Source organism: Rana temporaria, chromosome 3, assembly GCF_905171775.1.
Source record: "Rana temporaria chromosome 3, aRanTem1.1, whole genome shotgun sequence".
NCBI classification, from domain to species: domain Eukaryota; kingdom Metazoa; phylum Chordata; class Amphibia; order Anura; family Ranidae; genus Rana; species Rana temporaria.
In genome coordinates, this window is record NC_053491.1 from 213,912,645 (window position 1) to 213,936,110 (window position 23,466).

At 42.2% G+C, this 23,466-nt stretch overlaps 1 protein-coding gene and 2 non-coding genes across 4 annotated transcripts; all 3 read right to left on the reverse strand.

Moving 5' to 3' along the window:
- Positions 1-1,751: 1,751 nt before the first annotated feature.
- SLC25A3 (solute carrier family 25 member 3) lies at positions 1,752-16,532 on the reverse strand. 2 transcript variants are annotated; one of them, XM_040344219.1, is made up of 8 exons: positions 16,426-16,532; positions 12,691-12,849; positions 8,770-8,894; positions 6,747-6,926; positions 4,599-4,780; positions 4,007-4,179; positions 2,228-2,338; positions 1,752-2,116 (listed from the first exon to the last, which is right to left on the reverse strand). In XM_040344219.1, the coding sequence occupies exons 2-8, from the start codon at positions 12,839-12,841 to the stop codon at positions 1,956-1,958; spliced, it is 1,083 nt and encodes a 360-aa protein (XP_040200153.1). In that variant the 5' UTR covers positions 12,842-12,849; positions 16,426-16,532; the 3' UTR covers positions 1,752-1,955. The 2 variants fall into 2 exon arrangements, with proteins under 2 accessions (XP_040200153.1, XP_040200154.1); XM_040344220.1 differs by lacking the exon at positions 8,770-8,894 and adding an exon at positions 9,037-9,161.
- On the reverse strand, positions 2,504-2,737 carry LOC120934195. Its single transcript, XR_005748341.1, has one exon. It is a non-coding gene; the product is annotated as a small nucleolar RNA SNORA53 (small nucleolar RNA).
- On the reverse strand, positions 4,260-4,506 carry LOC120934196. The gene has a single exon (XR_005748342.1). It is a non-coding gene; the product is annotated as a small nucleolar RNA SNORA53 (small nucleolar RNA).
- Positions 16,533-23,466: the final 6,934 nt, after the last annotated feature.

Genomic DNA, 23,466 nt, shown 5'->3' on the forward strand with positions numbered 1-23,466 from the left:
TATTGATAGACAATGGGGTTGATATACTAAAGCCAGAGTGCAAAACCTGGTGCATCTGTGCATGGTAGCCAATCAGCTTCTAAAACTTCAGCTTGTTCAAGTAAGCCATTGCAATAAAAACTGGAAGCCGATTGGTTTCTATACAAAGTGGCACCAGATTTTACACCTTTCCCATTTCAGTAAATCTCACATTTCTGTCAACTGATGGATACCTAAACACTTTGAGATAGATTTTTTATCTTTTTCTATATGCAGATCAACTACACTTGATCATAGTTTTCAGAGCTTTTTTTGCAAGGCGTGGTTCACATCAACTGATGCTTATGAGCAGCAATCTTAAAATGTTTGAGTGTCTTAGCAAAGTGGCTCTAACCTATACCTGCAAATTAGTTGCATTAAGTGGACTCCAGGTGTGCAATACACATACACTCTCGAGTATAAGCAGGGTTTGTCAACCCTTTTTTTAAAGCTGAAAATACCCCCCCCCCCCTCGACTTATATTCGAGTCAGTGTACCTGATATTTGTGGCAGGCTGTGGGCATCCATTATTTAAAAGTCAAGGCCTCCTCCTGATCCCATTCTGTGATAGGCGGAACAGTGTCTGCTGGGAAACGCCCATCACGGAACAGGACCAGGCCGCGACTTTTAAATAATGGACGGCCGCAGCCTGTCACGAATATCAGGTACACCGACACGGGCACAGTGAGGCGCACAAATGGTCATTGTCTATCTTTCCGCTTACAGTAGCTGCTGGATTCTCATACTAGGCTTTTACTTGAGTCAATACGTTCCCAGTTTTTTGTGGTAAAATTAGGTGCCTCGGCTTATATTTGGGCCAGCTAATTCTCAAGTATATACAGTAGCTTTTTTTAAAGTACTGTATTTATTGGCATACAACTCATTTTACCCTGAAAAGAGGGTAAACTGTGCCTGCGCGTTGTATGCAGGGGGCCGTGTGCCTTTTTTCCTGAAAACTTTCCTCTTAAAGTTAGGGTGCGTGTTATACACCAATAAATACGGTAATTAACCTATAGGGTTTAACTAGGACAGCCATACACCGTTCAAAACGAAGCCATTTCATCTTTTTGTATATCTCTTTCCATTGCACTGCTTTGATCCATTTCTTATATGGTCCTCATTGATTGTAAGATATATTATGGAAAGTCTCTCATGTATGTTTGTACCATGGTAATTAAAAAAAAAAAAAAGTTTTGACCTAAAACTCAGCCATTTCAGCTCTCATTGTGTTGTCCATTTTTGTGACTTAGATGAGGCTCAAATCCCAATTTATGGCAAATTACAGCAGAAAACCAATTCTGATGGGTTCACATACTTTGTCACTGTATAGAAAAATCTACCAAAAACTTTAACTCTAGTAGAAATTTACACATGCAGAAATTTAAAGTGATCACTAAAAGTAACATGCAATAGCAATATTGGCCACTTTCAAAAATGTTAAAGCTACAAGGCTTCACAGAGGTCAGCTTTGTTTAAATAAGAGTGACCTGGGACATGCACATGGGGAGTTCTTCGCCCCCACATTTGTTTTAGGTCAGTGAATCATTAAACATTGAAGCCAGGATAAGGATGACAACCCCTAATCTTGCACTCTATAGAACAATCCACCAAAACTGTCCCAAATATCCAATCAGTTTTGCACCAATATTTCAGTAGTCAAGATTTCATTATTCTCTAAACCTTCACTTTTCCAATATTTTCTCTTTACTTCAAAAACGCAAAGTGTGACAAAATTCTCAATATTTCATCCGCCTGGGTCTTCTGTTTATTTAGAGACAGGTACAGTGGTAAAACCAAGTTACAGTTGTGGGGTACCAAGCAGAGTGAATACAACCAATAATTACATCTGAGAAAATGGCAAGTCCTACGCAATTGCATTTATAAAAAATTCTCAGTTTAAAGTGTCATTGGAACTTTCACTATTCAAGTCCATGCGTTTACTCAGTCAAGCTAAGCTTCTTCTTCAGAGACTCTGGCATCTCAGGGGGAGGAGGACGAGGAAGTCTAAAGTAGACCTTCACAGAGTCATAGATGAACCACTGCAGAGCAGTCAAGGTACCAATCATGATGATACGGGCCGTTAGCCCCTTCCAGACTCCTGTGCATAGACAAATAAAAAAAATATATTTGAGTCGAATGTATAAAAAAGTAAAATGTATTAAGTGGAAAAACAAAGTATATACACAACTTTATTTTTTTTTAAACGCACCTTTTGGTCCAAGTTTTTTAAGGACTGCCGTTGCAGTACTTCCCTTTTCTTTGTTCAACACAGACACCACTGAATCAGCAGGATGGGAGACGATGGCACAGAACACACCAGCTATAAAAGAGACGTTATTCAGTCTTTATAGTAAAACACATCAATTGTCAAAGCACAACTAACAAACCTTTATTGCTACAACAAACTGCAGCTACTTCTGCTTTTTAAACTTTATTGAATATGTGGAACAGCATGGGAGTATACAGTCTTTATGGTCCAAGACGACCTGTCCTCATACTAGCCAAGTCCTGTTGGTGAGACATGGTACTGAAACCACTGCCAACAGAACATAATGACCAACATGAAGGTATATTATTCTTACATGCCAATGACTCAAGCACCTTTGACTGTACAACCAAAAAAGTTGCTGGGTGACACTGAACTGGAACTGCTAGATCGATCCAGCTGAACTCAGAACAAGTTAAAACACCCACAAAGGTGGATCTAAGGGAGCATGTTTCATTTTGAAAGTCAAGAACAAAAAACACACACACACACAAAGTATGGGAATCTTTTTTTGCCCCCCGGGGCCACTTCACTGAGAACCGAGCAATCAAACATAGCCAATGGCTCGGTTCTCACTGCTCCAGGCAGAGAGCTGCTGCCAGTCAATCAGCAGCTCTGCTTCTCCATGCTCACTGGAGCGCTGAGCTGAGAGTCTGAGGTGGCTATCATTTCAGGCACCTGGTGGAACTAGACTCCCATAGTTGGGAAAACGGGATGCCTGGACTGATCTTGGTGACATCAGCAGAGTGGACTGCAGACCACTCTCTTCTGAAAACGTGTCACAGGAGTGCTCCATAGAAGCCCATTCAAACGAGGTCAGGCTGGACTTGTTTAAAATAAGATTCATTCAGAAGAAAGTTTAATACTTTTATGATGAACAGAAGAACTTTGCCCTTTTCCAAAGTTCATTATGTTGGCAAAAAAAAAAAAAAAAAGGGGGGGGTTTTAAAATCTTAGACCACAATCCTGGACTGCACCTAGGTTGTGTAGGTGAAACTGGTCAACAGCTGTGACAGACTCGGACCCTCTTATGTCTAGAATCATCCTATGTCCACTAGGGGCACAGGATGACTTAGAAATGATATCTTGGACTACCTGAGATGGGATTATTATACAATTATCATCCACAATATATTAAAGAACTATTTACTGGTTGATTCTGAACTCAAGGGGTTAATTGTAAGAGAGACTCCTTCATACTGTTGGATGCTAATGTCCTCGCCTCCAGCCATCTCTCTGTTCTGTGCTAATTGAGCCTGCTATTGTGTGAAGATGTCCTGTGTTTACACTTATGTGTATTGTATAGCAGGTGAGAGGAGACGGGACATCTACCTTGAAAGGTCATATCTCTGAGTCACCTCGTCTGGGTAAATTATTAGTTAATTAGCTCATGTTAATTTATGTTCTGGTTACCACCTCTTTAAACTGTATATAAGGTTGCATTCTTGGTTCTATTAAACACTCAAACAAGTCTCGTTGGGTGTTAAGGGCAGCTGGAATATCTGATATCTATATCCAGACTGATAAGCGGTAAATGACGGAAGCACTTAATCGGAGTGTGGGACGTTCCGTTACAACCGCTTTTTGTCCAATTCTTTTTATGTAGCAGGTACACAGCACCTTAAATTCATGAACTTTCTGAACCACCTGGAGTCATCTAAACGGAGTAAAATTTCATGCAGTGGTGGTGAAGTAGTAACATAGCAAACCTGGTGCACTTACCAATATAGCCAGCAACAAATGTCACAACCAACTGTTCGGACTTTGAACATTCACTTCGTGGCTTGGGTACAACGTGCTTGTACAGTGCTTCAACTGTACGTTCAAAGCAAGCAAACTTCATCATGGTGTAGGGAATTTGCCTCATCCAGAGAGGAGCAACTCCTTTGTAGAACCTACAAATACAGCACATTTAACTTATGCCTAAAGTACAGCTTGAGAAGACAATGCATAGTGTCTCTTTATGCTCCAATTAACTGTCCGCATATTAGCCAAGTCCTATTGGTGAAAAGCAGCACAGCATTAAATGTTGCAACCACTGTCAACAGAACATCAATAGCCAACATGCAGGTATATTATTCTTACATGCCAATGACTCAAGCACCTTTGACTGTACAACCAAAAAAGTTGCTGGGTGACACTGAACTGGAACTGCTAGATCAATCCAGCTGAACTCAGAACAAGTTAGAACACCCACAAAGGTGGATCTAAGGGAGCATGTTTCATTTAGGAAGCCAAAAAGCAAAAAACATTTAGAACAGTTTAAGAGATTCATCAATTCATTTTAAAAACAATGAAAAGCAGAAAAACCTACGCCCAGATTCCTTCTTCAGCAAACATCTTGGGTGCCGCTTGTCGCAAAGTATTTGCATATCCTGGCTGTGTTTGAATACGGACTTTTGCAGCTTCCATTGGAGCCAGTGCAATATCTGCAAAGAACTCAGCACTAGCAGATGCAGCCAGGTACAGAGATGTGCGCCACAAATAGGTATTTTCCTAAGATGTAGAAAAAATAAAAACCCTCAGGGTTTGTATACAAAGTATTTAGGAAAAGCTGCATTATGTATTGTTCCCTGAAGGCCGGTTCACACTGGTGCAAGGCGATAATGAATGCGATGGAAAAAAGTGCACATCCAAAAAGTCATTGTTTTCAATGACGGTTGTTCACATCCATGTGTTGCGATTCAATAAAAAGGGTCTTGTGTGAGTTTACAGCGTTGCAAAATTTAGTCTCCATAGACATCAATGTAAATCGTTCTGGAATCGCATTGTTGGTTCAGATATGTGCAAATTCCACACTACTCCAAAAACAAACAAAAAAACATAAAGTACACAGGACGTTAACACTTTTTTTTTTAACATGAGACATTGTTGATCTAGCCAATCACAGCTGTGTCCAACTCCTGAAATTTGCAGTAAATTCACACACAAAAAAATAAATAAAAAATGTGCAACATATCGCAGCGCAGCAGTGTGAACCGAGCCCGAAAGTCAAATATATACACACACACAGTTTCCAACCAAAACATTTTGCTCTTAGCCCCCCAAAAACAACTTCGAACCCCCCAAAGTTTATTAAAACAAAGGCCCTGGAGAACAAAATGGTGGCTCTTACATTTATTTCCGCACAATATTTGTGCAACTGTTAATTTTTTTTTTTCTTCAAATAAACACAAATTAAATTAACCACCATCATACTGCGGCAGGTCGGCTCGTTCCCGCAAATCACCATACGTCGTCCCGTTTTACAGCTATAGCAGGCACGCACCAGCAGCACGGCAGGGTAGCCGATGCGCGTGGCTGGCTCTGCAAAGCCAGACAGAAGGGGGGGGGGACGGGGACTGTCAATGTAAACAGATCCCCATTCTGAGTCAGTCCCCTCCCCCCACAGTAAAGCCTTGTACACTCAATCCAATTGTTAGCAGTGGATTGTCTGTTGGACTGCGGTCCTAAAAACTGATCATTAGTACACTCCATTTGACAATTGTTGTCCAACTTTCGACCAAATGTTGGATGACATGCTAGTAAAATTTTCAGCAGACAACGGTTGGTTGTCAGATTTTCTGATGGTCAGTAAACAAATCCATAACACAAGTCAAAAAAGTACAAACACACATGCTCTGAATCAACGCTCAAACACGAAATTAGCAGAAGTGCCCAAAGGGTGGCACTCAAGAGCTGAAATTCCTCGTAGTACGTCACCAATATTGTGTTTGTTGCGCGACAATTGTGTACCGTTAGACGCCCGGTTTGCCAACAATTGGATCGTGTGTACAAGGCTTTATACAGTAATCAGTGCATTCTTATTGCACCAATCGCTGTATAAAAAAAAAGTGACAGGTCCCAAAAAATAGACGTTGAGAACCGCCATCACTAGCAAAAAAAAACATTTTGTAGACACTAACTTCTGTGCAAACCAATCAAAATATGCTTATTGCAATTTAAAAAAAAAAAAAAAAAAAAAAAAAAAAAAAAGGTATGTAGAACGATACATATTGGCCTAAACTGATGAAGACATTATGGATAGTTAAAGCAGAGGCCCACCCAAATTTTTTTAAAAGCCAGCAGTTACAAATTCTGCAGCTGCCAACTTTTAATAAATGGACACTTACCTTAGGTGAGGGAACCAGGAAGTGAAACGTTGCGGCTTCACTGCCCGGTTCCCTACTGCGCATGCGCAAGCGGCGTGGCCCATCCTCATTGTCTCCTGGGACCAGTGTGTTTCCCAGAAGACAGCAGGGGGTGGGGGTGTTTGCAGTAGTGGCACTAGACAGAAGGGAGGGGCCAGGAGCAGCAAAGAGGGACCCCGAGAAGAGGAAGATCCAGGCTGTCCTGTGCAAAAAACAATTGCACATAGGGAGGCAAGTACTTTTTTTTTTTTTTTTAACAAACACTTTAAAAACGAGGCCAAGTAAATTTCATACACATTTTAAAGATCAGAAAACTTACAAAACACACTTACCTCTCCTAAAAGGTTAGAATACAAGACCTTGAAGACTTCATAGAATCCAAATTTACATAATCCTTGCATGGAGTACCCAATAAATGTTGGGGCCCATCCCTTGGCAAGTCCACGGACACCATCTTCCTTAAGAGTTACAGAAAACCCACTGAAAATGCTCTTGTACTTTTGGGGATCCACCTAGGAGAGAAAATTGTTATAAATTATAGTGTCTACATACTATGGTGCTCAAATTATTATTATTTTTAACCCAAAAATATGTAGCAGAATACATATTGACTGAGCTTTAAAGATTTTATTTTTCCAGAAATCAAATTACAAGCAGCGGGAAATCCCCACCCCCCTCCACCTGGGTCTCCCGTCCAACTGAGAGGCCTGAGCAACCAGCCAACACATCCGCCGGCTGGGCCGAAGACCTGAACAAAGCAGATCGGCTTTGTTTGGGTCTCAGATCTAGTAACCCGGAAACAATGTCATGATATCACTTGCGGATTACTGGCATCCTAAAAAGTGCCAGTTAATTTTTTTTATTATTGATCTTGAAGTTTTGAATACTTTTAAGTGTAGAGAGAATATATATATATATATATATATATATATATATATATATATATATATATAAAAAATTTGCTGTAATGTTAGCCGTGTACAAGGAGTTATAAAGAGGACTTCCGAGTTAAGTAATGGAAGAGAACCCCCCCTTTCGCTCCAGAGCAGGTTTTCATAAAGAATGTCTCCGTACATTGCGGCATTCATCTTTCCCTCCATCCCGACTAATCTCCTCGTTCCTGCCACAGAAAAAAAAAAAAAAAAAAAAAAAAAAAAAAAAAAAAAAAAAAAAACTTTCCCACAGCATGATACTGCCACCAACCTTGCTTCACTGTTGCATGGTATTGGCTGGGGGACAGGTGTGTGCCTTTCCAAATCATGTCCAATTAACTGAATTTACCATAGACGGACGCTTTTTTACAATCAAGTTGTAAAAAACATCTCAAAAAGGATGATCAGTGGAAACAGGACGCACCTGAGCTCAATTTTGAGTGTCATGGCAAAGGCTGTGAATACTTATCTACTACATGGGATTTGTTTTTCCAGATCTTTAATACATTTTCAAAGACTTCAAAACAAACTTTTTCATGTTGTCATTGTAGAGTATGGTTTGTAGAACAACATTTAATCCATTCCAGAATAAGGCCAGCAATGAAATGTGGAAAAAGTGAAGCGCTGTGAATATTTTCCGGATGCACTGTATGCTGCTAGAATTGGAAAAACATTTTCTGCTAGACCCCCACTTTGAGCCTCATCTTGAAACCCACATATCAATTTCCCAACTCCAAATGTCAGCTTACACAGGGAAATTTATCAAAACAAGAGCCAAAAAGGGAATCTGGATCGTTTTCTAGCTACAAATATAGGTCAATTGGTTGCCATGTATAGTTGGTCCAGTTGCAACAAATTGCCCCCTCTGTACCCTTCATTAAGGCCCCTTTCACACTGGGTGGTTTGCAGGCGCCATTGCGCTAAAAATAGCGCCCGCAAACCAACCCTAAACAGCGGATGCCGTTTCTCCAGTGTAAAATCCGAGGACTTTCACACTGGAGCGGTGCGCTAGCAGGACTGCTCCAAAAGTCCAGCTAGCAGCATCTTTGGAGCGGTGAGAGGAGCGGCATGTTCACGGCTCCAACTCTCATTCCCATTGAAAGCAATGGGAAACCGCAGCTATACCGCCAGCAATGCGCCTCTGCAGAGGTCCATTGCGAGTGGTATTAACCCATTTTCGGCTGCCAGCAGGGGTTAAAACTGCACCGCTAGCGGGCAAATAGCGCAGCAATTCCGATGGTATAGCGGCGCTATACTGCCACCGCACCCCCCTCCAGTGTGAAAGGGGCCTAAACATAATATAATAAACAGCATGCATGCAAACTGGAAATAAATGCAACATGTATAATGCATATAAACAAAGCTTGTCATGTTTAGCATGCTTAGTAAATTGTGCTTCTGAAAACATTGTTAGCATACCCACCTGAATACGACATTTCACCAAATCCAAAGGTACAACTGCTGTGTGAGTTATACCACAACTGAGGATGCCACCAAAGCCACAAAAAGCATAAAATTTTGTTGAGCCATATTCGCAACTGTAGTCGCCTAAATGAACAAACCAGAAAACCATGCTTTAAAAAAAACACGCATGCGTGAGGAATATATTTTTAGTACGAAAACAAAGTTAATTTAGTCAACACTAGTTAGTTTACACTACAAACTTCATAACGTGCATGTAGAAACAAACCTGAATTCTGCATTTAACCAGATCTAATGGGACCACTGCAGTATGTGTTGTACCACAGCTTATGATTCCACCAAAGCCACAAAGAGCAAAGAATTTTGCAGATCCATAAGCACAGCTATATTCCTCTGTTTAATTAAAAGTGACACAATGTGTTACTCAGACTCTATAAGTGAAACAGTTGCATTTAACATGCTTTACAGTTTATATTCTGCTACAGTTCACTTGTCTGTTGCCTCCTTCCCCTGACCCAACCACCCCCGCTCTTTACAAAGGAACACTTAAGCTGGCCATACATGAATTGAAATTGGGCCGGTTCAACAGCAACCAGCTGAATTTATGAACTAGCTGGTTGTATGCATATTGATCCATCGTGTACCACCCTGTCAGAGACCCACCCCCAAGCGATCAGTGCCATCAGCTATAGCCGGCAACACACTAATTGTATTCCGACAGTGAGGAAGGCTCGTCGCTGTCAAAATACAATACCTCAGTGGGAAGGATTCCCCCATCCACCTAAATGTGTGAATTAGGGAATTGCATTTTTTTGGAGTACAACCCGATTTTTACCCTTGTTGTCATGCCTGCACATTATAGCCACTGAGACTTCCATGGGGCTGGGTCCCAAGCCCAGGGAAGTCTAGGGGGGTGGGCACTTTTCCTTTAAAAAAAAAAAAAAAAAAAATGCACATTTCATCTGTAAAGAAATTACAAATAACATTTTAAAGTCAATGTCTGTTAGAAATTATAAACTAAAAGTGGAAAGGAACTTGAGGAAGTAAACCCTGGAACCAAGCCCAAAAAAAAAAAAAAAAAAAGCATAATGAGCCAGTATGCATAGCATACTAGCTCTTTATGTTGCACTTACCCGAGACCAAAGCAACCAAAAGTGCTCTTCGTCCCCCTCCGCCACCATGTCTCCTCGGAGCTTCTTCCTTGTATCGCCGCTCCCGTGCTGTGACTGTCCGGAGCGGTAATGACGTCACTCCTGCACATGCAAGTTTCCAGCATAATCATCGATAATGGCGGGATAATGCTGGAACACTCAGTGCGCATGCGCCGTAGACATCGGTGCAGTGTTTTCAGCAAATATCTCCTTAACTGTGTAGGTTAAGGAGATATTTCTTGCACCTACAGGTAAGCCTTAAGGGGTTGTAAAGACAAGAATATTTTCCTCTTAAATTAAAGTCTGACCGTAGCGGATAAAGTAAAAAGTAATGTTTTGCATTATAACTAGTTTGATACCTGTTGAAATGGAGACGTTTTATTCACCTCCAGCACTGAATCGTTATTCTCACTGACTTCCTGGTTTGCGGTACGCATTCATTCTTGCTACATCACGGCCTAATGGGAACTACAGTTCCCATTAGGCTTAGCCTCCATGCCTGTGAGGGATAAGAGAGCATCTTCACACAGGGCTGTAGTCATAGGGAGGGGGTGGGCACATTCTGCTTTCCACCATGCAAAATGGCTCAGATGCTGGTGGAAAGCAAGAAGAGGAGTGACAGGAAATGGCATTTTCAAACCTGGATTACTGTATTTTGGAGGTCAAAAGGAAAAACGAGGTAAGTGATATTTAAATGCTCTAGATTACAGCAATCAATTGATCTAATAAAAAACGAACCTTTAGTGTTCCTTTAATCTAGGCTTACCTGTAGGTGCAAGTTGTGTGGTTGGGTTTACAACCACTTTAATAATGAATACATCCCCTTATTGTCAGCACTCCTACTGAAGGTACCCTACTTATGACACATTGTGTGGATACAGAACTTTTCCTAATGACCGACAACCATGATAAACTTTTCAATCACTGCCACTTAAATGTTAAGATATGGATGCAAATACATAATTCACAAAAGCAGTATTTTTCTGCCCATTGTATTCTGAGCCAAACCATTAACGAGATATCATACTGGATAAAGCTGGATATTAAAATGGTAATCAAAACATTACTACTTCTGTCTACATTTAAGACTTAAAGAATTCTAAGAAAATGTTTGTGCCCCCACTGCATGGGTTAACTGCTTGCCTTCGTCAAAGGGGTGAAAGAGTGGAGATATACTTATCCACAATCTGCCAATCCTCCATGCACAAGACTGGTTCCTGACCCCTCCCCATGCTAGCTGTCGTGTATGGACTGTTGGATGTCCTCACGCCCATAGACTGGCTCTGGATGTGAGGTAGGCAGGACAGTCCACCGCTGGATGTGGGGGAGCGTATTTTCTAGAGGATCGAATGATTGGGTAAGTATAGACTTTCGGTTCACCGCTCTACAAAATAAACAGTTAACTCATGCAGTGTGGGCACAGTCCACTGCATGGGAGAGAAAAAAACATTTCATGGAGTTCTGCTTTAAAATACTGGTTGGCATTTTAGGGACTTCAGCATGAATCAAATAGTAAAAAGATATTCCTAGCCATGATATGAATATTCAGATATCTATAAAGATTCTGGATGCTAGAAAAGTTGCACAACATGTATGTTTGCCTTTTATGTCCCTTTAGGAAGATTTCCATTCAGTTCCACTTGCTGTCCCTTAGACAAGAAATGCTCTCTTGCAGTTGGAACATGTACAGCAGTGGTCATCAACCCGGACCTCAGGGCCCACTAACAGGCCAGGTTTTATGTATTACCTTGGGGAGATGCAGACTAGAATACTGCAATCACTGAGCAGCAAATTATATCACCTGTCATGTATTTCAGTTATCTTGCAAACCTGGCCTGTTAGTGGGCCCCAAGGACAGGGTTGACGACCACTGATGTACAAAGTGTCCCTATATGCAACACCGGTCTCTGCCAGGTCCTACATAACTGGAAGACTGGTGGCACATACTGCAGTTCCTAAGATGGCGGCATGGAAAGCCATTCAGTCAAGCTTTAGGTTTTATATTTACTTCTAAGAACACCAAGGTCAAGCAAAAGCACAAAATACTACCCTAGTTATCTAGACCAGTGTTTCAACTCCAGTCCTCAAGGCGCTCCAACAGGTCATGTTTTCAGGATTTCCCTCGGATGAAACTGATCAAATCACCTGTGCAAAATAATGGAAAGCCTGAAAACATGACCTGTTGGTGTGCCTTGAGGACTGGAGTTGAAAAACACTGATCTAGACAACACATAAAGATTAAATCGGAGTGCCATCCAAAAGTGGAATTTCTGCTCATTTGTCCCCACTTCTGAGAGACCGAGACACAACGCATTAGAGTAGCAGCTCGGCTCCCTCCTCCTCCCCTGCTGGGCCAGTAGGATATTGCAGCAGTGCCTCGTGCATGAGCAGTAGGGACCCAGCGTAAAGCTTTAGCGTTTCACTACTGGGTTCCCTTACTGGCAATGGCAGCAGCGATGGACTCTAGGACAGGAAAGTGTCCTATTAAAAGTCAGCAGCTCCAGTATGTGTAGCTGCTGGCTTTTATTTTTTGCAGGGGTGGGGGAGCTTCACTCAAGACAATAGAAAAAATTATGCAGTTTTAGCAAATTTTCATTCTACATAAAAAAATTAAAATAAGTACTAGGTGACCTTGTAGGACTGGTGTCCAAAAAGACATATTCATGTGCAGATAGCAGAAGGCAACATCTACCAACATTAAATGCTACCATCAATAAGGGCAGCTATGCATCGCACACTTCACCCTAATCCAACCGATTGCTAAAACTCACCATCAGCAACAGCAGCTGCAGCAGCAAGGCGTCGGACCGGTTGAATCTCTGGAGTGTTATTCTTCCTTAAAGTCGCACATTCCTGGCCCACCTGGAAATGTGGTGCATTGAATGGATTTGCCCGGGCTAGCTGTGCAACGGTGGAGTACATTTCGGCAGCTGTGGGTTTGACAGAAAACAAGTGAGCACTCTACAAAGGTGAAGGACAAACTACAGGCTTTGGATTGGCTGCAAAATTAAAGGCTCAAAAGTCCACATGTAAAAAACGTCTTCCTTCAAAACTTGTATTCTTTTTCATATCAATCTGTGTCTCATCCGTCACCTGTTTTGTCCTTAAACAATATTCATCGAGGATGAGAAAAGACTTGTGTATAACCAGTTTAGGCAGGATAAATTTAGATCTGCACTTGTATTTTCCAGGTACAGTAAAATGGCCAACATGAAAAACCAGCATTAGCATACCAATTTTATCATTTTCATAAGAATTTAAAAAGTGTATTGTCAAGTAACTAAATTCTAGAAATTGTTACAGTGTATTATAACACGGGGCTTTATTTACTAAAGGGAAATGCACTTTGCACTACAAGTGCAGTCGCTGTAGATCTGAGAGGGACATGCAAGGAAAAAAAAAAAAACACAGCATTGTTGCTTGCACATGATTGGATGATAAAATCAGCAGAGCTTCCCCTCAGATCTACAGCCACTGCACTTACAAGTGACTTGTATTGCAAAGTAGATTTGCCTTTAGTAAATCAACCTCACTGTGTTGCATTATGAATGAGCAGCCAATGCACCTCAACAAATCTACACCTTCCCGCCCCCAATGTGTCACAATGCATTGCGCCTCAGCAGCTGCTGCAAAGTGCGTTTTGGTGCCATTAATGAATGGCATGCCAGAGGACAATCATTCTTTCAAGATTCTCATGTGTACAAGGCATAAGCCACTGTGCTGCCTCATCAGGAACTTTCACTAAATAAATTTAACAAAATATATTTCTTAATTCCAATTGTTCACAAAGGGTTCCTTTTCATTTTGGAAAAGGGAGTTACCGCTCCAGGTGGGTATGCTGGGTAATAGCTTCTCAGGAGACCAGGAGTGCCGGTATAGTGTCCCATTCGGCTCCCCATCACAGATTGCTCCAGAAGTGACATTTCGTCGCCGCTATCTTGCTATACCCCAGACCATTGCACAGTAATGATAGTGTGAAGGGGGCAAGCGGACATCTTGTTACACCCACCAGAGTTTTAGATATTACTGTTATTTTTAACACAAAACGGAGCTTGTATGTTTAAATACAGTATTTGTAAATCCGACTGACTGTGGAACGTCACTTCCGGAGCAATCTGTGATGGGGAGCGGAATGTGACACTACACAAGGCAATGAATTATGTAAAATAAGTTAAAAATGTGAGCTCATACTGCACAAATTTAAAGGTTCGAGTTGCGCATACTCTGTATTGAAGTCATTAACGTATCTTAGTGCGTTGCAACACAAAGAACTAAGGTCTAAAGCAGTTTCCCTGTTTTCTGGGTGGATTTGCAATTGCTACAGAATTTCTGAAGCACGTTACATTACTTTATGTATGCAGCTATAATCTGGTGTTCAGATATCAGGAGGCCGTTTGTGCGATAAAAATAGCTCCTGCCATTGAAAAATTTACGGCTAGCTTTAAATGCTAAATAAAGTTAAATCAGTCAGGAAACAAACTACAACTTTCCACAACCAGTCTTGGCACTAAAGAAACCTACAGGCAAAACATTTTCCTTCAAATTTCAGATAGAAAAGAAGGAATGTTTAAAAATGCTGAAAGTCTTTTTTTTTAACTGTCATTCAAACTTTTTTCCAGGCAAGCTGCCCTTTAAAATTATGCGCAATCTCGAAGGAACCCAATACTAAAAGTGCAACAAACTAAGGGAATAGTTTGACATTTGCAAGACACCGTTAGAGGCAATTTATTCTTTCAAATAAAATACAGCTTTGCACACTGGTACTGACTAGTATTCTCTTCGCCCTCAGTTTGTTCCTCACTCAGCCAATGTGACCCCAATGCTTACAGAGAAGGGCAGGAGAGGGACAAACAAGGATGCTGTACAAGCACCTGATGTCCACATCAACCAACAATGTCAATGGTTGTTAAGATACTGGAGATTGTAACAAGAGATTGTAACAGTGCATAACAAACCTGTGGCTTGGTGTACCTAAAAGGCAGGCTTGAGCCACCTGCTGGCTTGTATACAATTTTTAGAAATTGGTTAAAAAAGGCTGCCTTCAATGCATCACCGTGAAATTTGTATATTTCATTCTCTCCTAACACTCCTTATGTGATCTTGATGAGGTTATTATCCGTTGTTATATGTATGTATTCCCTCTCTTTTTTCTCTTTCCCTTCCCTTTTCCACCCCTTCCCCTCTTTTTGTCCTTTATTGGACATGACATGTACCTATGCAACATTTGAATTCTCCCTTTGTGGAGCATTTTGTGTAGTCTACTTATTATAGGATTTATATAATTTATGTATACTTACTGTTTTATATTTAATTCTTAAAACTTCAATAAAATATTTGAAAACAAAAAAGGCTGCCTTAGACCCGTTTATTTTTTGGGATCAGGGTCCCATTAGGAAGTGGGGAGGTGAGGGGGGCACAAGCTTCTTCACTACCTATCCCATAGCCACAACAGGAAGTGAGAGGATATGCCTGTCACCAGAACTAGTGTCCCCACTGCAAGATTTCCCCTTTATTCCTGTTCTGGTGACAACTCAGCTTTTGTCATTGTCTTTCACTCCAGGTAACAAAGGTAAACAGGATAAATAAAGGTCAACCTCCCTAAATTGACCTTCACAGGGACACCTCTGTTCTGCAGGGGGGGGGTTACTCTGCTGATCAGGGGGATGACAGATATGTCTCCGCTCACTGTGCAGAGAGGTGATGGACAGAGTGCCGCTCTCTATGGAGAAATCTGATGAAAAAACAGACCACTTTTTCGTTTTCATCCGATCCCATCTACCAGACGGATGGAAAAATAGGCCCTCCATTCGTCTGGTTCTGGCGGTGGAGATCGGATAGCAGCGGGTGTCAGCAGACATCCACTGCTCCACAGAGGTGAATGGAGTGTCCGATCAGGTCCTCCTGAAAAACCGACAGGTCAGATCGGACAGCCCACATGAAGGGGGCCTACTGGGGATACAGACAGCAACAGAGACCTGACAGATGATCGATTTCCTCTACAAGATAAAAACCAAGTTTGCCCTTGGTTATACTTGAACCTCCTAATTATGAAGGTGAATGGGCGCTATCTGATCTTGTGGCAATCCTGGTACAGATCAAACTTGAATGGACTAATATGCAGTACATTACAGGATCAGATCGGTCCAGGTTGGAGGTCACTGCCCAGGCGGCTGAGCACTGCAGTGTCCTATGTAGCCGGTGTTCTCTAGATCCTGGTGCAGTGCTGGCAATGTGAGCCGATAAGGAGCACTCAGCTCTCCCTTCTATGGCCAGTCTCCTGTGTCACCCTGTGCACACACCAACCCCGCTCCTCCTCCCAAGGACAACGCGCTCTAATAAGCGCCTCCGCCAGGCACACAGGCCTCGCCTGCTGGTGACACGCCTCGTCCTGGTACCGCTAAACACGTGAAGGACGTCCCGGCAATGAGCGCTTCCTTACACCACCTATTACCACAACCCGCCCGTCCCCAACTCCCGCCATGCCTCCGCGGCCTACTCACACTCACCTAGAAGATGGCGCTCACTCGGCCCACACCGGCTAACAGAGACCGAACGTCCTCCAGACCTAATGAATTTGTCCTTCTGTGACGTAGAGGCAACACCCCCACCACCTCTTCGTCGACATCATTGGCTCTCGTATGTAGAGCCGCTAAAAGCCCGATGTCCTCATTGGCTGCTACAGAGGAAGGGCGGACTTGGCCATGTGACGCATGGAATTTACGTACACTACGTGAGCGTCAGCTGATGGCCCTGACTTGGTGTTTAGTGTATACATGGCTGTGATTGTCTCCAATGTCACTGTGCGAGGTCATCTCTCCTAGGTGACCTTTATCCATAGCGAGTGCCCTGTTCCATCTATTTCAAGTGCTTTCCATAGAGCTTATATAGCAGTGCTTTTTATATTTCCAAAGAGGTCATTCACACCAGCCCAGGGTTGCCAACCGTCAGTAAATTTACAGACAGTTTGTAAAAATCAGTGAATCTCAGGGGCTCATCATTTGTCATGCTGTGTTGACTTTTGTAAGTGTAAACTACCCAAATTGCTTGCTATGCGTATTGTAGATGTTTCCGTATTGTGCTTATACTGTTTTATCATTTTCATAGATTTTAATGTCATTTTTCAGGTTGACGGTAAAAAATGTGCTCCACCAGTACATTTTTTAATGTTTTGTCAGTAAAAAATGGTGCGGGAGGTTGGCAACACTGCACCAGCCCCATTGACCAACGCAGTCCCAGTGCATGGACAAGGCACTTTGCCTTAGTTGCAGTTCACATATGTGTGAGGCACAGACTTTGTGAAAATTAATATTTGTGTCATTCCCAAAACTTTTGGCCACAGCTGTACAATAACGACACCTTTAGAGCCGGTTCACACTGGGGCGACTTGTCAGGCGACTCAGCCGCCTGACAAGTCGCGTCCCATTCTAGTCAATAGAACCGTTCTAATAGGAGCGACGCAAGTCGCTCCGACTTAGAAAAAGGTTCTTGTACGACTTCGGGGGCGACTCGGGGCGACTTGCATTGACTTCTATATAGAAGTCATTTTGCAAGTCGCCTCTGAAGTTGTCTTCAGGACGCCTTGCCGAGTCGCCCCCGAAGTCGTGCCGCCCCAGTGTGAACCGGCTCTAAGAGCCGGTTCACACTGGGGTGGCACGACTTCGGGGGTGACTCGGCAAGGCGTCCTGAAGGCGACTTGCAAAATGACTTCTGTATAGAAGTCAATGCAAGTCGCCCCCAAAGTCGTACAAGAACCTTTTTCCAAGTCGGAGTGACTTGCGTCGCTCCTATTAGAACAGTTCTATTGACTAGAATGGGACGCGACTTGTCAGGCGGCTGTTGTACAGCGACTGCCAAAGGTTTTGGGAATGACGCAAATATTAATTTTCACAAAGTCTGCTGCCTCAGTTTTTTGAATGGCAATTTGCATATACTCTAGAATGTTATGAAAAGTGATCAGATGAATTGCAATTTAATTGCAAAGTCCCTCTTTGCCATGAAAATGAACTTAAGGGTTAACTTTACATTATCCTCTTTGTTGATTTATATAATGTACCCCTGTGACTTTGCTTTATTAAAAATGCAGCGACATACCATGTTTACTGATCGCAGATCAGCGCTCACGTGACATGACGCCTCTCTCTTCTCTCTGCCTGACAGATGCAGCGGGCGGGGCCGAGGATCCCCCCCGCTGATGTCATTCAAGAGGGGAGGAGGAGGCTCGCCCACTGCAGCTGTCATGTAAAAGAAGAGAGAGGCAGCATGTCACGTGATCGCCCATCTGCGCTTAGTAAACAAGGTATATAGCTGCATTTTTAATAAAGCACAGTCACAGGGAGACATTAGATACATAAAAAAAAGGAGGATAATGTAACGTTAACTCTAATTTGAGCAGCAGGACAGGGGGTGGCAGCGCGGACGCGGAGCTGACAGTCAGAGAGGGGAAGGGGGAGAGGATGGAGTAGAGGACACAGAGCAGGGCTGCGGCTGACAGAGGCACGTACACTGACAATGGTGTCAGGGCTCAGCAGCCCTGATATATTGTGGTCAAAGTACACAGGGGAAGGCAGAAACTGTCAGGATCAGCCAGGTATTTCAGGTGATAAAGGGGGCCTAATTACATAGCACAAGCGTTGTGCTGTATATAATGCTTTAAAAGAACAGTATCTTTTTTTTTTTGGGGGGGGGGGGGGGCAATAAACACTTTGATCCCATAAAAATTCCCTCTGCATTTGACAAGAAGGCTTCAAGGTGCCCAAGAAAGTCCAGCAAGTGCCAGGTCCATCTTCTACAGTTGATTCAGCTGTGGGACCAGAGCATCACCAGTGCAGAGCTTGCTCAGAAATGGCAGCAGGCAGGTGTGAGGACATTGGCACGCACAGTGAATAGAATCTTTTTTGGAGGATGGCTTGGTGTCAAGAAGGGCAGCAAAGAAGCCACTTCTCTCCAGGAAAAACTTCAGGAACAGACTGATATTCTGTAAAGGGTACAGCAATTGAACTGCTGAGGACTGGGGTAAAGTCATTTTCTCTGATGAATCCCCTTTCAGATGGTTTGGGGCATCCAGAAAAAACCTTGTCCTGGGAAGAAAAGGTGTCATGCCAACAGTAAAGAGTAAACAGTAAAACAGTTTTTAATACCATAAAAAATAAATATCTATTTGTATGGAAAAAATGGTATATATTTTATTTGAGTACAGTGCTGCTTGAAAGAACAATTGTTAGTTAAAGTGGAACTTTATGCTAACAAAGTAAAATTGTTGGATAGGTATTGTTTTTAATTAAGAAGAGACACACTTTTGTTATCCTTGATTTTGCAACGATTTTGCCACAATTTTAGTTTTGTATTTTTTTATTTGCCCAACAGCAAATTGCCCAAAAAAAAACATAAAATGCAAATCGCTACAAAATCGCTGTACAGTACTTTGATACTGAATACTCCAAACCATATTCAAAAGATAACAAGTAATTTGCATTCATATTTTTAGCACCCAAGCATATTACTTTATATTTTTAATATTAAACTATTGTTTTGCCATATACAGTATCTCACAAAAGTCAGTACATCCCTCACATTTTTATAAATATTTTATTACCTTTTCATGTGACAACACTGAAAAAAGAACACTTTGCTACAATGAGTGTACAGCTTGTATAACAGTGTAAATTTGCTTCACAGGTTGCCACTGGAGTCCTCTTCCATTGCTCCATGATGACATCATGGAGCTGGTGGATGTAAGAGACCTTGCACTCCTCCACCTTGGACTGTGGCGGAGTCTCCGAAGGGAGGGCATCGTGCTATGCTTCAGTATGTCACAGTACATGTTGGCATTCGTGGTTCCCTCAATGAACTGTAGCTCTCCAGTGCCGGCAGCACTCATGCAGCCCCAGCACTCATGCAGTCCCAGACTATGACACTCCCACCACCATGCTTGACTGTAGGCAAGACACACTTGTCTTTGTACTCCTCACCTGGTTGTCGCCTCACACGCTTGACACCATCTGAACCAAATAGGTTTATTTTGGTCTCATCAGACCACAGGACATGGTTTCAGTAACCCATGTCCTTAGTCTGCTTGTCTTCAGCAAACTGTTTGCAGGCTTTTTTGTGCATCATCTTTAAAAGGGAGGAGCGGTGTGCTGACGTCACCATTGTTCACCTCTCTGCTATCCGGAAGGACGGGCGGATAGTATAGCCGGCCGGCTACAGCAATTTTAAAACACGCACTATTTATTCTACCAGCATGTGAGTGCATCCTTTTTTACTACAATAAACAGTTAAGACGTATTTTCCTTTCTGGGTCATCTGCATTGAGGAGACACGTTTGACTACACTAAGGACTGAATGCAAACATATATAAAGGATCCTAGGAAGTCTTGAGCAGGGCTGCTGGCCACACGCACATACGATCTCCTTACCGAGATCAACTTATTCTGGTAAGGCTATTCTCATCTCATCTGTCTTGCTGGTTGGCACGATTTCCTTCGGATCTGTTCAGCACTTGTTTGGACGAGTTTGCACTCTCTTCTATTTTTATTTCTCTGAACCTTTTGGGACTAATTCAATTCATATGGACTTGTTTGTTACACATCACTTTCTTAATTTTTAGGTTCACGCTTATTATTGATTTAAGTGAAAATATGTGCACATTATCATATATTTTGTATTATCCAGATGCATTAAGTTTTGCCCTATATCACTCATGGTTCTATGCAGCACAGTCTAAATTTTATTTTATCTTTAAAAGCGTCTTCCTTCTGGGACAACAGCCATGCAGACCAATTTGATGCAGTGTGCCTCGTATGGTCTGAGCACTGACAGGCTGATCCACCACCCATTCAACCTCTGCAGCAATGCTGGCAGCAGTCATACATCTATTTCCCAAAGACAACATCCAGATATGCCGCTGAGCACATGCACTCAACTTCTTTGGTCGGCCATGGCAAGGCCTGTTCTGAGTGGAACCTGTCCTGTTAAACCGCTGTATGGTCTTGACCACTATGCTGCAGCTCAGTTTCAGGGTCTGTCAGGGATGGGCTCAGCCCTTCCTTCTCTGAGCTGGCCGCTCAGCTGTCCACAGTGACTCACCTGTTGATGATCCGGCTCGTCAGTCCTGCCTACTTAAAGCGGTTGTATAGTCCCCTAACAATTTTATATTTTTTTGGTCACCTGTAAGGCAAAAGGCATAATGAGCTAGTATGCCGCATACTAGCTCATTATGAAATACTTACCTTAGAACGAGGCAATCGGTAACTTACCTGGTCCAAGCCGAGGGAGCTGACATGTTGCCTCGGCATGTCTTCCGGGTATCGCAGTGTCTGCCGGGCCTTAAGCCGAGAATCCCTTGTGCGCATTTGCCGCTGCAGTCAGCGGCTCATTGCAAGGGGAATATCTCCTAAACCGTATCAGGACTGATACTGAGCATTTGCGAGAGTACTTATGCTCCTGATGCCTTTGCCGATACCTGGGATGGGAGAAGTAAGCGGGTGGAGTCAGCGGGCGGAGAGCGAAGCGGAGAGTCCTCAGGTGGGTAAGCTTGCAGCCACATCATGATCCATCGGCGACCAGAGCCATCATTCGGTAAAGGAAGTGATGCTCCGTGTTGCTGTTACACTGTCAGTGCTTGAAAATCTGCGACGCTCATCTTGGTACACCCTGCACTCGGCCACAGTATGCCAGCAGCGGACATCTTGTTACACCCAGCCCATGTAGTAATTTTTCTATTGTTTTTTTACCAAATAAAGTTGTTTGTAATGGCATTGCGCAATGAGGATCTTTGTAATTTCCATCCATCTGTATGAGTTTTTTTTCTGCATGAGATGTCAGTCAACAAACTTCTACAGGGGTATCCCCACACGCTTGAGTGACTATACCAGAGATAGGTGGTCGACATCTAGGGGTGAATGCACATCCATGTGGGGCACCCAGTCTGTTCACATCTGCACATTATATCATCACCTACTGGGACTGTATCAGATATATATGTGTGTATATTAACCTAACACTAAGCACAGCGAATTGTTTTTATATTATACATTTCTTTCTGGCATTTTTTTCTTACTGCAGCTGGTGTTTAGTTGAATATTTCTGGTTATCCATAGGTGCCAAGGTTTAATTTTTTTCTTGTCATTAAAAAATTATGCCATTAGTCACCACCCTCTTGACACGCTTCTGCAACCAGTTTTCTACCCAGGTACTTAAAATATCATCAGTGCCAAAACACCTTCATTTGTAAATTAAGAGTTTATGGGCTACTGTCTCAAATGCCTTGGTGAAATCTAGATATTGTTATTATTATTATTATTATTATTATACACAATTTATATACCGGCAACAGTTTACGCAGTTTTACTACGTCCACAGGCCTTTCTGTATTTACTAAGCCTACGATGGGTAATTCATTTCTCAATTATAAAAGTTGCCATCACCCTCAGTGGCTTAACAATATACCTAAAAGCCAGTATTGTAGATTGAAAAAGAACTGCACTAGGGATACCGATTATGAGACTCAAAGTAAGATCTTGGAAGAAAAATTCCTTGATAAAGAATTCCCAGCCGATATTGTCAAAACAGCCTATTCCTTTTTGAAAGATGCGTCTATTCCATCACGTCCTAAGATCCAAGCCGACATTAACAATAAAAATGATATACGGTTTATTACTCAATTTCACTCCCGCCACAGACAGATGGAGGGCATCGTGCGGAAACATTGGCCCTTATTGTTGCAGGATGAACACCTTGTCCCTGCTTCAAAAAAAAAGCCAAAATTTGCCTACAGAAAGGCCCCTAACATAAAAGGTAAAGTGGCACCAAGTAAGTTAAAAGAAAAACCCTTACCACCAGGGTATTCTATCCCTACATTTTTAGGTATCTCAGGCATGTATCAGTGCCGAAAACCCCTTTGTCCCTAGGCACTACCTTGATCATCACCAAAAATCTACTGAAGGTCTTTCGGTTTGGGTGATTGAGGCGATGCCTAGAGACTTACCATCAGCTGAGCGCTTTCGCAAGCTTTGTCATAGGGAAATGTTTTGGATTTTTTCTTTAAGTGTTTTGGCCCCTAGAGGGTTAAATGAGGATTTTGAAATTAGTGCCATTGTATAAAGCAATCCTCTATAATGTTCATCCTCCTCTGTCTGGTGTACTATGCGTTTTTTATGTATGCATACATATGTGTATGCATATTCTTATTCCCCTTGATAAACATTCCCCTGTTTTTAACTTCCTCTATGTCTGGTGTACTATGCGTTTTTCATGCGTTTTTTTTATGTATGCATACATATGTGTACGCTTATCTTTATTCCCCCTAATTATAATTCCCCTTTTTTTACTGTAATTTATATAGATTTTAATATCGTCAACAATTGATTATTTGTCTGTTTAATAATAATGCCATACATCATTTTTTTCCCCAACAAAAAATGAGTATGCAGACTGCGCAAAAAGTAGTATGCAGATTCTGTCCTATTATGCTGTCCAGTTATGGTCCTCCTTCTTTCCTTTTTTTTTTTGTTCTATTGTTATTTTTATTATTTTTTATCTTTATCTGT